We start from the raw sequence: 15,071 nt of genomic DNA, 5'->3' as shown, positions 1-15,071 counted from the left end.
TTGTATAAGTTTTTAAAACTCAAATAAATTTTACAAGTTTGTTTAAATATTATATGTTTTTTGTTTTGTTTTTGAATCTCACAGATGACTATATATTTATATTTATAGTATATATTTCTTTTAACTATTTTTTTTGTATTTGTTTTTAATTTTAAATAAATAATTTACAGAATTTTTGTTTATTTTTAATTTTTATTATTATTTTTATTTTTTTTTCTATAAATATTTTTGTTATAAATATTATATAAAGAGCTTTTTTTTGTTTGTTTTGTAAACAAATGTTGTTTTTTGTTGTTGTTGTTGTTGTCTGTTTTGTTATTTTGTTTATTTTTTTAACAATTTCAATTTGTATTTTGTACTTAAATGTCTAAGAAATTAGAACAAATGATTCAACCTATCAGAGAGAAGGGAGAGAGAGAAACTCAAATTATTTTGATCCTCTCCTTAGTTTTTTTTTCTGTAAAAGATTAGCAAAAGCTTTGGCAAAAGCAAAGCTTTAAAGCATGTCCTAACAAAAACCAGAGTAAACGTTTTATACAAAAAGAAAGAAGGAGAGAGAGAGTGATAGAAAGGCTAATGGAGGGAGCTTTTGGTTATATTTTTCCTTTTAGGAAAATTTAAAAAATACATTTTTTCTTGAGAAAAATTTGAAAAATGAAATTAAAGCTTAAAAGTCTAAAGCTTTTTCTTTGTGTTACACAACTTAGAAATCTAAAAAGTTCTTTTCAAAAGCTTGTCTTCATCTATTTGCTGTGTTTTAAAAAAATTGTTATTTCTTGTTGTCCTGTGCTAATAAAGAGAGGGAGAGAGAGAGAGCGAGAGATGGGGACAGAGAGTGTTTGGTTTTGTGTCTATGTGTGTGTGGGAGTACGATGCAAGATGAGAGGAGCTTATTTTCCTATAAAAAATATAACACACATACATATATATCGGCACATTTTCAGTTTGTGGTTGTTGTTGTTTTTGTTGTAATATTATAATTATTATTATTATATTATAGATATTCCTGTTTGATTTTTATATCATTATTCGTTGTTGGAGTTAATTTTTTGCTAGCCTTGGTGGCCAGCACAACCGTGGTAGTGGAGTTGTTGTTGTTGTTGCTATGTAAATGATTGGAAGTTGTTGTTGGTGTGTTCGATGATGACTTTTCCAAATGGAAACTTAATTCTTCATCATTATCGGAGCTATCTCTTCGTCTTCTTCTGCCTCCATCTCCTCGTGCACCTCGTCGTCGTTGTGGCAGAGAGCTTTGGGAGTGGTCTTCCTCATCTTCGGCTTCCTCTTCTTCATCGTTTCCGTTTTCCTCCTCCCCCTCCTCTTCCTCATCACTGTCTCTGGTTTTGTGTTTTTTGATTTCTTTAGATCTCCTCTCATTTCCTGTCCTCTCTTCCGCCGTCTCCTCCTCCTCCTCATCTTCCTCTTCATCCTCCTCACCATCATTGGTCTCGGCATTCATTTTGGCCAAGGCATTTGAGGCCGACATTTGAGCTTTTTTCATGGAGGACTCATCACTACTGTTGCTGCTGTCAAATAACTGGCCTGCAGTGGCAGCAGAGTCGGGGGAGAGGGGTGTGGTGGCTGTGGGTGGTGTACTAAGGGCATTGCTGTGTGGGGCCTGCACCCGTTTGTGTTGACTTGGCTCCTCTTCGTCGTCTTCGTCTTCGTCATCATCATCTTCGTCCTCCCTCTCCCTTTCTTCATGGGTATTTTCCTCCCTATCACTGTCCTCTGAGTGCTCTGCCTCCTCTTGGGTCTCTTCTTCTTCCTCCTCCTCTTTGGGTTCCCTTAGCAAACGTTTCCCTCTGTGATGCTGGGAGTCTTCACCCTCATCTTCATCCTCACTGCCATTGGCGTTGGGTTGAAAGCTAAGCCGGCGTTTTAGGCTATCCGAGCTTTGGGACCGTTTCCTCAAACTTGGAGATCCTTTTTGAGACCTTTCCTCCATGTCATGTTCGGACTCGGAATCACTTTCTTTCGATTTATGTCTTTCCAGGTGTTCTCTTCTCTCCTGCGAGTGAGAACTCTCCCCATGGTCCTCCCCGGAGTTGCCATTCGGAGTTGGACTGATCATTTGTCTTTGGCTCTCTTTGTCATTATTCTCATCTTCTCTCTCCTGCTCCTCCTCTTCATCTTCCTCCATGGATTCACTAAGTTCCCGCTTGATTTCTTTTAGGCAAGTTGAAGGGAAGCTGTTTTCCTTCTCCTCCTGCTCCCTGTCCGTATTTCCCTCCCTACTAAAGCTACGCTCTTGTTCTTCGCTCTCAAAGCTTCCCGGCTCTCGACGCTGAGACTTTTTCAACGGCACTCTCAACATTAACTGATCATCGTTGGTCTCCTTGCGTAGAGCTTTGGTTATCAGGCCATTACTGCTGCCGGAGTTGCCAACTGCGCTCGCCGGCTGACCACCCAATTGCAGCAAACTCAATTGCCTCTGGCATAGCTGCAGTTCATTTTGCAATTTACTGATCTGCTCATTACGCTCCACAATCAACTCCTTGAGCTGTTGATTCTGCAGGCGATAGTGCTGATTCTCGTTGAGCATGCGCTGCAGCATGTTCAGCAAGCGATCCCTCTCCTTGGGTCGTGAGTCACGCAATGCCTCAATGGCCAATTCCCAGGGGGTCAACGTGTTGCTGCTATCCGGCTCACCATCGTTGACACTTTCGTCATCGGTGTCTGTGGACAATTCGAATTCCGAATTCATTGTCGGTAATGCAGGCAGGCGACGGCCATTGGCCAGATGGGAGGAGGGGTGTTGTTGCATTGGATGTTGGCCAAGATGTGAGTGTTGCGCCATAAATGCCGTTCCCATTTGGCCCGACATTCGCATGTGGTGATGCTGTTGATGGTGCTGCTGCTGCGTTGGAGGTTTAATGCAATTCTGGTTATTGTCTTGGCTGGCCGGTGATGCCATGGCATTGGCCCTGCTGCTTGTTGCATTTGTGGTCAGATTTAGACCACCTGCGGTTGCGGGCAGTCCGCTTGCTGCAGCTGGGCTGGCATTGGAAGACTGTGATGGTGAATTATGCTGGTGAGATGAGGCTGGCTGTGGAGGTTGTGGACTTGGATGGCATTGCCTCTGGGGTGGCGGGTGTTGTGGAGGTGTTCCATAGAAGCGGGCATTATGTTTGTAGTAATCAAACTGCTGCTGTTGTTGTTGGTGTGGGTGGTGGTGATGGTGCAGGTGCTGGTGATGCGATCCCGCCCCTGCCAACTGGTGGCCCTGCATATGCATTGGCGGTGTGGGGGAGCGCAGAATATTATTTTGATTCAATAGATTTTTACTTATGCGTATGCGACCTGGCATTTCGTTGTGGTTCATCAGTTGGGCGCCACTATTGCTCGGATGAGTGCTGCCACCATATGTCGTCGACGACGAAGAGGGCAGCAATTTGCTGTGATGGTTAACTGTGGCAATTATGTTTTGTGCATTATGATGCTGCTGCTGAGGCATGGGTGAGGTGGAGGAGGTTATCTCATTGGAACCTCCAAACTCCTCGGGACTACGAGAATTTGTACAAGAGGCACTGTTACAGCGCCGATTTGGCGAAGGTGATTGTCTCAGATAGCTTTGGGTCGCCGCGGACGCTGACGAGGAAGACGACGACGACAAGGTGGCGGAAGAGTTACCCAATCTACCCCCCGCCGCCGCCGATGACGTCATGTGCTGTTGTGGCAATTTCGGGGCAGGTGGAGTGGTGGCATTGTTGGCAATGGCTGTGGCCGTTGTGGAGGAGGCAGACAACGATGATGACGAAGACGATGAACTGGAGGAGGAAGAGGAGTTTTGCAGCGACAAACGTCTGGCCTGATCCAAATGTGCCAGATGGGCCTTGGAACGATTCAGGGCCAAGGGGGACATCAATGGATTGCAGGCGGCACTGGCCTCATCTCCATCCAGATTTTCGGAAGGCGGTCGTGGATTTGGTGGAGGACAGCTACCAGAACTATTGCTGCGTCTTTCATCATCCACCAGGGGATGGTGGTGCGTTTGCTGATGATGATGACTGCTGCTGTTGTTGTTGTTGTTAAGGGGCGGGGGTGTGGCTGTGGGACTACTGCTACTCATTTCAGTGGGTGTGGCGGCTCGCTCCTGTTTTATTTGGATATCGGGCGCCACATCACACAAACTGGAAACCTGGGTTTGGGGGGGTTGTTGTTGTGGTTGTTGTTGTTGTTGCTGCTGCTGTTGTTGTTTGATTTGTTGCTGTAATTTTCTTTCTCTCAGTTCACGTTCATATTCTCTCTCACGCTCTCGCGAACGTTCCCGTTCTCTCTCACGCATACGTTCACGTTCTAATTCTATCTCCCTCTCCATACGCTCACGTTCACGCATCTCCCGCTGTTCTTTCTCACGCTCCTGCGCCAAGTGTGTCTTTCGCGGTGCCAACGCCACGTTCGGTTGATACGTTCTCTCGAAACGCTCACGATCTGTACTGCGTACAACACGTTCGGGATTCTGGAGGACTGGTGGCTCTTGACTCAGATATGGGAGCGTTGATAGAGCTGCCACTGCTGCGGCATTATATGCCGCTGCATGCATAAAATTTTTCGGTTGAGGCCACGGCCGGAAGGCAGACATTTGTCCGGCCGCTGCCATACGCTGTTGCTGGGCACAGTGGGCATAGACCAGCGATTGGTAGTGTTGATACTCCAGCTGATAGGCGGCAGCCTCATCTAAAGCTTTGGTCTTTTTCGTTGATGGAATGTCCAGCTGATCGCCACGATGCTTAACCATGCTGGGTGGCAGCGGCTGATGGGGTGGCGGTGGCAGGCCCATTGATGACACAATTATTGAGTGGTCCAAATGCATTTCGGCCTGGAAGGAAAAAAGAGAGAGAGAGAGAGAAGATATCAAGTTAATAAAGGACAAAAAAGAAAAAAATAAATAAAAAAATTTTAAGAGCTAGGATTTCAAAAAAAAAAAAAGTAAAACTCGAAATTTAAATAAAAAAGGGGTCGAATTTTGAATAACCAAAACGCTCACAAAATGCAAAATAAGCATTCGATCACTTTCCAACTCGACACATCTCAATATTTCCACTAACACGAGATAAGTTGTGAAAATGGCATATATCGGTCTACTCCTTCTGGTACCTCCCCCACAAATAGGGTCTAAATTTTGAATAGCCATGAAGCTGATAAAATGCAAAACGAGCATCCGATCACTTTCAAACTCTGCACATCTCAATATTTTTATTAACTCAAGATGAGCTGTAAAGATGAAATAAATATGACCACTCCTTCCAGTAGCTCTCCGACAAAAGGGTCAAAATTTTGAATAACCAAAACGCTCATAAAATCCTAAATAAATTTCCGATTCTCTTTGAATTTTACACAACCCAATATTTTTACTAACACAAGATCTGGTGTGAAGAAGGAATATATGGGTGTACTCCTTCTGGTACCTCCCCCACAAAAGGGAAAATTTCCACCGAAAATAATTTACCCTTACAAATACTAATAGTTGTATCAGTGCAAGGTCAGGTGGGAACATGGGAAAAATCGGTCGAATCCTTCCAGTACCCCCCCCCCCCCCCAGAGGGTCGAATTTTTGTGCAACAAAATTCGTTTGTTTCAATAATTTTGGGAAAAATTCAGCAGATTATGAGAGTAGAAATAAAAAAGAAAACATTTGTATGGGTGTCTTGAAAGTTTACATCGAAAAGTAATGGAAATAGAGGGGGCAAGTTCCCCCTCTTCTATACTCCTTGGCAATTTTCGGATTATGGTTCCTCGGAGTCCGTGCTTTTAAGCAATATTCCAGAACAAACAAATTTAAACAAAATTGTTTTTCAATCGAGTCAATAAAAAGGTTTTTATACCCTACAACACTATGTGTTGGGGGTATTATAAGTTTGATTGGGCCAAAAATTATGTAACACCACGAAATATTGATTTCCCACATAGGAAAGTATATATGAATCTTCCTAGCTCGCCGAGCTGAGTCGATCTAGCTATGTATGTCCGTCCGTCCGTCTGTCCGTCTGTCCGTCTGTCCATGTTAATTTGTAATCACTCTAGAGGTCACAATTATGGCTCGATCTTCACGAAATTTAGAATGGAGGTGGGGCTAGGGTCAGAATAGAACCCTATTTCTTTTGGAGATGATCGCCATATGTTTAGGGGTTGAAATGGACCAAATACTGAAAAAATGTCGGATTTTGCAGTAGCTATACAGGTCGCAATTATAGACCAATCGACGCGGAATTTCGCATGTAGCTAGAGTTTAGGGCGGGGAAGAAGCCTACCAATTTGGGTGGTCATCGGATAATATTTAGCGGGTAAAATAGACCATATCTTTTTTGTTGAAAAATTCAAAATTTTTCATTAAACCGCGAATAGTTTAAATCCCGGCGAAATCTCAAAGCCATGACAAGGTTACTTCTGATCTTTACATTGATGTTAAGATCCAAAAAATCTAATATATGCGATATATATGTCTATCAAAGAAGATATGCTTGAAAGATCTCATATATGTCGAGAACGGCTGAACTGATTTCGACAGTTATCATTAATTCAGAATGGCCTCTTGGCAGGAAAGGAAAAACGTCTAAAAAACGCATACAAATATCTCTCTGAAGATGAAAATATTGATTTTGTAACATTTTCTCATATTTTTTCAATTATGTCATATTTTTGGCATATTTTCATTTTGAATTAAACATTTGGTAATATTTCTACAGCTAACAAAACTAAGTAGTTAGGATATCAGGATATCATATACAGATCGCATTTATGGCCCGATCCTTGCGAAATTTTGCATGGGGATAAGATGAGGGTCAGAATAGAAGCCTACCCTTTTTAGAGATGATCACCATATATTTAGGGGTTGAAATGGACCAAAAACTACAAAATTGTCAGGAGGTCGTAATTATCGCCCGATCCTCACGCACATTTGAATGGGGGTTACCGGACATTGCAAAAGCCAAGTAGTTTTGGATGGCCATCCAAAAATATTCAATGTGTGAAGGAGTTTGCCAACTTTTGTAGACAAAATACGAAAATGTCCACTCCAGTGACTTTTTGGAGAATTCACAAAGACAGTAAAGACGCACTTCTGACTATTTCGTTAACGCTTATTTCATTGAAGAATAAAGTCAAATGTCTGTATCTCATATAGATGCGTTTCAGTCAAAAACCAATAATTAATGTTAATATTTTGCCACAGATTATAGGTCTTTGGGAAATATTGGTTCCAGATCTAGGAGGACCATTTAAGTGCAACATCTACCAATAAATTGGAAATGAGCAAATTAGTTAAAGTTGCTATTATTCGAAAATTAGAGAACGAAACCTGATGGTTTTCTTTTATTATTTGTCACAATATCTTGTGGAATTCTTTCGAGTATCTCGCCTATATAAACTGTATCGGTTATTATAGTGTTGTAGGGTATTCAACGGTCGGCCCCGCTCGACTGTAGCCTTTGCTTACTTGTTTTTTGGTACATTTTTAAAAATATGCCTAAAAACTCCCTTTAAACAGGACCGTAGCAAGTCAAAATATTCTATTATTTGCCATAAAATTCTACTATAGGTCCTAGAAGACGTCAACAGTCCAAATCTTACCTAAACGCCAGGAATTGAAATATACATTAAAAAACACGTTTTATGGTTAAAATCATACTTTATATTAGTTTGGGCAAAAATCTCCAACATAGCGTCATTTTAGAAGGACGACTTCAAAGACAAAACTATTCTTCATCAAATTTTACCATAAGTCTCCAAAGAAAAGAAATCTCTATTTCTACTGGAAAATATAAGTGCCTTAATGTTCCAAAAAAAAGCCGAAAATATTCCCTAATTTTTTGTTCATTTTTTCATCGGACTTTTTTCGAGTTGACTGAAAGTAACATAAAATGTCATTTTAGGTAGAAGTTGTCAATGGAAGAAATATTCTACACAAAATTTCACTAGAAATCTCAGAATAAGCCATACCTCTAAATATAACAGTTTTTAAGAAAATTACATTCGAAGTGTAGGTACTAGAAGTGAAAATTATGTGTTTACGTTTTTTACTATTAATTTAACACTGTTTCAATCTAAGTCAAAATCTCCTTTTTTAATGCATTTTTGGGGAAAGTATCAAAGGACGAATTATTCTATATCAAATTTCATTGTGGGTCTCCGAACAAGAGAAATTTGTACAATGAATATGTATCCTGAAAAATTAGCATCAATTTTTGTTAATAAATAATCTCTAATTTTTCGGAAAAAAAATTTCTTGGACTTTTATCGAATTGACGCCTGAAAGTAAATTAAAATTTCATTTTAGGCAGAAGTTGTCAATGAAAGAAATATTCTACACAACATTTTACTTTGAATCTCAGAATAAACCATATCTCTAAGTATAATAGTTTTGAATGAAAATTACATTCGAAATTTAGCTACTACAAGTGAAAATTATGTGTTGGCTTTTTTGCAGTTAATTGAAACACTTTTTCAATCTAAGCCAAAATCTTCGTTTTTACTTCATTTTTTGAGGAAAGTGCTAAGGGAAGAATTATTCTATATCAAATTTCATTGTGGGTCTCCGAACAAAAGAAATTTGTATAAAGAATATTTATCCTGAAAAATTAGCATCAATTTTTGTTAATAAAAAAACACTAATTTTTCGATCAATTTTTCCTTGGACTTTTTTCGATTTGACGCCTGAAAGTACCCTACAATTTCATTTTAGATGAAAGATGTCAATGAAAGAGATTTTGTTAACAAAATTTCACTATAAATCTCAGAATAAACCATACGCCCAGGTATAATAGTTTTGAATGAAAATTATGTTCGAAATTTAGGTACTACAAGTGAAATGATGTGTTTGCTTTTTTTACTGTTAATTGAACACTTTTTCAATCTAAGCCAAAATCTCCGTTTTTACTTCATTTTTTGGGGAAGGTGTTAGAGGAAAAATTATTCTATATCAAATTTCATTGTGGGTCTCTGAACAAAAGAAATTTGTATAATTAACATTTATCCTGAAAAAATAGAATTGATTTTTGTTAATAAAAAAGCTCTATTTTTTTTTGATCAATTGTTCCTCCGACTTTTTTTCGATTTGACGCCTGAAAGTACCCTTACAATTTCATTTTAGATGAAAGATATCAATGGAAGAAATATTCTACACAAAATTCCACTATAAATCTCAGAATAAACCATAGGCCTAATAGTTTTGAATGAAAATTACATTCGAAATTTAGCTACTACAAGTGAAAATTATGTGTTGGCTTTTTTGCTGTTAATTGAAACAATTTTTCAATCTAAGGCAACATCTTCGTTTTTACTTCATTTTTTGAGGAAAGTGTTAAGGGAAGAATTATTCTATATCAAATTTCATTGAGGGTCTCCGAACAAAAGAAATTTGTATAAAGAATATTTATCCTGAAAAACTAGCATCAATTTTTGTTAATAAAAATTATTCCACTTTTTTTGGAAATTTTTTTTTCCTTGGAATTTTTTCCACTTGACGTCTGAAAGTAATAGTAAATTGCATTTTAAGCGAAAGGTGTCAAAGGAAGAAATATTCTGCACAAAATTTCATTATAAATCTCAGGATAAACCATATATCCAGCTACAATAGTTTTGAATGAAAATTACATATGAAAATCAGGTATTAAATGTGAAAATTGTGTCTTTGCTTTCTTTACAAAAATCTCTGTTAATGTAACAGGTATCCAATCCGAGCCAGTATCTCCGTTTATCCTACATCCCCTCGTCTCCTTTAAGCCAAGGATGTTTTAAAATATTTTTTCAAAATCTTTTATAAGATACAGCCCAAGTCCAGAACTTGATTTGAATTTTCTTTTCCAACTTCCATTCAAGTTTCGAATTTTTTTTCTATAGTTTTTTTTCGTGCCCCCATAGTCTCGCCGTTTTAATGTTTCATGTCAGCATTTTCAATGATTATGTCTTTCCAATGTATTTGGAGGATGACCATATGTGAGTCTCCAAGTCTGTCCGTCTGCCTCGCTGTCCAGCCATGTCGGAATGGCGCCATAACTGCAATGTGTCGTCTATGTGAAAATTATGAATCGGCAATTTTGGCGTCGTTAATAGTTAACCACAGAGTCATATAATTGGTTAAGTTTAAGGCCTGGTTTGCAGCTTAACACAGGCACTGGCTACAACATTTTGGAGCGGCGGACAGACAGAGCGACACACACACATGAGGACAAAAAGCTAAAAATTCTGGGTTTGTTGGGCTGTAATCATGGTGTCTTTATTGCCAGATGACTAGTTGGCTGGCTGGCTGGCTGGCTGGTCGGCTGGGTGCCTGGCAATCAAATGTACTTTGTATGCGTAATGGTAGACAACACATACACATATACATGAACACATACATATATGTTTTGTATGTTTAAACATTTATGCTACTGCAACCGGAATCCCATCATCATATCAATGGACATATGGAAAGTTTTGCATAATTGCTCTTCCCTGGCTTATGGGCTGGGACAAGTGCCTGAAAGAAGATTTTCTCTCCCGTCCCTCATGTCTCTCCCGTCTCTCTCTCTCTCTATTTACCAACCAATCAATGTCTTGTTGTTAATTTGTGTCCCAGCTACTGGTTTTTAGCTTTTCCAAAAGGCCCAGCTAGACCAAGTTATTATCTACCTTTAAATCAATGGCCATTACTGGACTTTATTGGTTGTTTGTTATTGTTGTTGTTGTACCAGTATTTGTTTTGCCATAGAGAGGCCATAGAACCTGGCTAGCATGTTTATCGCTTCATTTTGAATTTCATTAGAATGTCATATCTTAAATGTTTGGCAGTTTGGAAAAAGGTATGGTGTCAGTGATGACGATGACGACGTTGGGCATGATGAGGTTGACCAGAGCTTTTATGGAGCACCATTTGGATGTGGTGTTGTAAAAAACAAAAACAGACCTGGCTGGCATTTATGACACTAAAGTGTGTGTGATTTTTATGAGGGTTTAAATTACAATTTAATGATGAAGGAAATACTGGAGGATATTCATTCGGAGTGATAATGAGCTGTAAGTCTGTTTTTTTTATCTTCCACTGTGGAATAATTAACAAGAATTTTTTTTTGGAATAAGGGAGCATGAAATGATATGGAAGTATTTTGATGGGATTTTTTATTTGAAACTGAAATTTGGAGAAAATGCAAATTGGAACTTAGTTTGCCGAAATCAATATTTAGTAGCGGATTTTCGGATTTTACAATATTTTTAAAATTATTTTTTAAGGACCAGAATTTTTTTAATATTTTGTTTTGAAAAGGGTTTTAAAATAAGAAATTTAAAAAAAAATATGTTTTTTATAAATATATAGTATTTTTAAAAAAAAAAAAAAAAAAAAAAAAATAAAAATATTATTTTAAAGGTGAGGAGGGTAGGATGCAAAAATCTCCTACAAAGCTTTATTTTAGAAGAATGACTTTAAAGACAAAAATAATCTTCATCAAATTTTACCATAAGTCACCAAAGAAGGGAAATCTATATTTCCACTGTATATATATAAAAATTTGAATCAATGTTTCCACAAAAAAAAAAAATGGAAATATTTTTTGATCAATTTTCCTAGGACTTTTTCGACTTGACGTTTAAAAGTAACATAAAATTTCGATTTAGGCGAAAGGTTTCAAAAGAGGAAATATTCTACACCAAATTTCCCTATAAAACTCAAAATAAACCATATATCTAGGTACAATAGATTTCAAGAAAATTAAAATCGAATTTTTTGAACTAAATGTGAAAAATTATGTGTTAACTTTTTTACTGATATTTTAACACGTATCCACGCTAAGTCAAAATCTCCCTTTATACTTCATTTTTTGGGGGAAGCACTAAAGGAAGAAATATTCTACACCAAATTTCACTATAAATTTCAGAATAAACCATATATCTATTTAAAATAGTTTTTAGGTAAATTTTTTTTTAAATTCTTCAGCTGAAAATTATGAAAATTATGTGTTAGCTTTTTACGGCAAAATTAACACGTATCCACTCGGAGTCAAAATCTCCCTTTATACTTCATTTTTTGGGGAAAGTACTAAAGGAAGAATTATTCTACATCAAATTTCACTATAAATCTCAGAATAAACCATATATATATTTAGAATAGTTTTTAGGTAAATTATATTCTTCATTTATGAACTACAGCTAAAAATTATGTGTTAGCTTTTTACGGCTAAATTAACACGTATCCACTCGGTGTCAAAATCTCCATTTATACTTAATTTTTTGGGGAAAGTACCAAAGGAAGAAATATTCAACATCAAATTTCACTATAAAACTCAGAATAAACCATATATCTAGTTACAATAGTTTTTATGAAAATTACATTCGAATTTTAAGAACTACAACTGAAAAGTATGTGTCAGCTTTTTTTACTGCTAATTTAACACGTATCGACTCGGAGACAAAATCTCCCTTTATACTTAATTTTTTGGGAAAAGTACCAAAGGAAGAAATATTCTACACCAAATTTCACTATAAATCACAGAATAAACCATATATCTAGGTACAATAGTTTTCAAGAAAATTACATTCGAATTTTATAAACTACAACTGAAAATTATGTTTCAGCTTTTCGTACTGCTAGTTTAACACGTATACTCTCGAAGTCAAAATCTCACTTTTAACTTCATTTTTTGGGGAGGGTACCAAAGGATGAATTATTCTACATCAAATTTCACTACAAATCGCAGAATAAACCATATATTTAGGTACAATAATTTTCAAGAAAATTATATTCGAAATTTAAGTACTACATCTGCAAAGTATTTGTTAGTTTTTTTACGGATAATTTAACATGTATCAACTCGGAGTCAAAATCTCTCTTTATACTTCATTATTTGGGGGAAGCACCAAAGGAAGAGTTATTCTAAACCAAATTTCACTATAAATCTCAGAATAAACCATACATCTAGGTACAATAGTTTATATGAAAATTATGTGTTAGTTTTTCTTAATGCTAATTTAACACGTATCCACTCCAAGTCAAAATCTCACTTTATACTTCATTTTTTGGGGAAAGTATCGAAGGACGAATTATTCTACATCAAATTTCACTATAAATCTCAGAATAAACCATATATCTAGATACAATAGTTTTAATGAAAATTATATTCGAATTTTAAGAACTACAACTGAAAATTACGTGTCAGCTTTTTTTACTACTAATTGAACACGTATCCACTCGGAGTCAAAATCTCCCTTTATACTTAATTTTGTAGGGAAAGTACTAAAGGAAGAATTATTCTACACCAAATTTCACTATAACAATTTTTGCTAATAACAACCTTGTTTAATTCTAAAAAAAATAGCATTTGTCCCCAATTCGCTGGGAATTTTCTTATAATTTCAGTTTCGGTTGTGGCAAGAAAAATTTGAACATAAAATTTTACTATACCAGTTCTAGCCGTAAAATATTTAGTAAAATTTAGTACATTTTTAGTACAAATTTTAATAAATTTAAACTTTGAATATCATCTTTGCTTCATCAAGTTCAATATACATTTCCCAAATTCTAGCTCTAAGCGTATATTATTATTACCTTTTTGGTAGCTGTTTTGTAAAAATTAGTACCGATTCCTCAGAGCTGAACGATGACATTTTTTGGCAAGGAGCTTCTTGTGAATATTCTTAGGTCCTTAAAAATTTTCTGAAATTTCGGGATTTCAGTTCTATTATTTCACCCAATTAAGTACTTTTCCATTTCTCAATTCCAGACTCTAACAGGAAACTAAAAATTATATTTTGAGGATTCCCGCCCATTCACTTCTCCCAATAAAAAAATTAGTACAATTTAGAACTTTCTTCTCAACACCAGATAGCAACAGAGACCTCAATATCAAATTTCGGGATTTTAGCTGTATCCTTTCACCCAATACACGACTTAGTATCACCAAAACCACCTCCATATCTTAACCACAGACACCAACCGTGACATCGACATCAAATTTCAGCTCTATCCCTAACCCTATACAAAATTTAGTACTATTAAGCACTATTCGTAAATTTTTAGTACAAATTTGCAAAACTACCTCCACAGCTCAATTCCAGATACCAACGAAGACCTCAATATCAAATTGGAAGATTCCAGCCCTATCCCCACATCCAATTCTCAATTTAGTACAACCATAATACTTTTCGTACAAATATAGGTTGCATTTATAAACCACCTCCACATTTCAATTCCAGATACCAACAGACCCTCATTTTCAAATTCAAAGATTTCAGCTCTATCCTTTCACCCAATACCAAATTTAGTACCATTTGGTACTTTTCATAAGATTTTAGTACACATTTCTCAAATCACTTCCACATCTCAATACCAACAGAGACCTCAGTGTGAAATTCGAGTATTCCAGCCCTATCCCTTCACACAATACTAAATTTCGCACTATTTAGTACTTTTCGTAAAATTTTAGTACACATTTCCAAAACCAGCTCCACATTTAAATTCTAGATACTAACAGAGACGCAAATATCAAATTTGAGTATTCCAGCCCTATCCCCTCACAAAATAGAAAATTTTGTACTATTTAGTGCTTTTCGTACATCTTTAGTACACATTTCCAAAATCACCTCCATATTTCAATTCCAGATACCAACAGAGACCTCAGTATAACATTTGAGTATTCCAGCCCTATCCCCTCATACAATAACAAATTTAGTACCATTGAGTACTTTTCGTACAGATGTGGGACGCATTTCCAAACCACCGGCAAATTTCAAACACAGTTACCTACTGATGGCCTAAATATCAAAAAATTTGTATATTTTCGTACATGAAAAGCGACCCTCATGTCAAATCTCAGGTTTTAAGCCCTATTCGCCCAATACCAAGTTGTACCAAAAATAGTACTATTTAGTACTTGTCATGCATAGTAATCTTATTGCTTAGTCTCAGAATTCTAACTGTATCGGTTTACCCAAATTTAAATTGTACCAAATTTAGTACCATTTAGTACTTTTTGTGCACATAAGTACACATTTCGTAAACTTCCTTCATATCCCAAATATTACACTTCGCCAGTAATGTTAGGATTAAATTTCAAGATTTCACCCTCCTTCCGTTCCTCCGAATTCAAATTGAAGTAAAT

At 36.6% G+C, this 15,071-nt stretch overlaps 1 protein-coding gene across 2 annotated transcripts in view; it reads right to left on the bottom strand.

The window, feature by feature from the left end:
* Nucleotides 1–260: 260 nt before the first annotated feature.
* The window catches only part of LOC101900128 (homeobox protein cut), a 449,960-nt gene continuing 435,149 nt past the window's right edge, over nucleotides 261–15,071 (bottom strand). For both annotated transcript variants that reach the window (XM_005176279.4, XM_059124515.1), the window contains exon 3: nucleotides 261–4,822. In XM_005176279.4, coding sequence (XP_005176336.2) covers nucleotides 995–4,822 — 3,828 coding nt within the window. In that variant the 3' untranslated portion in view covers nucleotides 261–994. The remainder of the gene's footprint in view (nucleotides 4,823–15,071) is intronic.

This window comes from Musca domestica, unplaced genomic scaffold, assembly GCF_030504385.1.
Source record: "Musca domestica strain aabys unplaced genomic scaffold, Musca_domestica.polishedcontigs.V.1.1 3, whole genome shotgun sequence".
In the NCBI taxonomy this organism is placed as follows: Eukaryota; Metazoa; Arthropoda; class Insecta; order Diptera; family Muscidae; genus Musca; species Musca domestica.
Note: the sequence above shows the minus strand (reverse complement) of the source record. Positions and strands in the feature narration are given on the sequence as shown.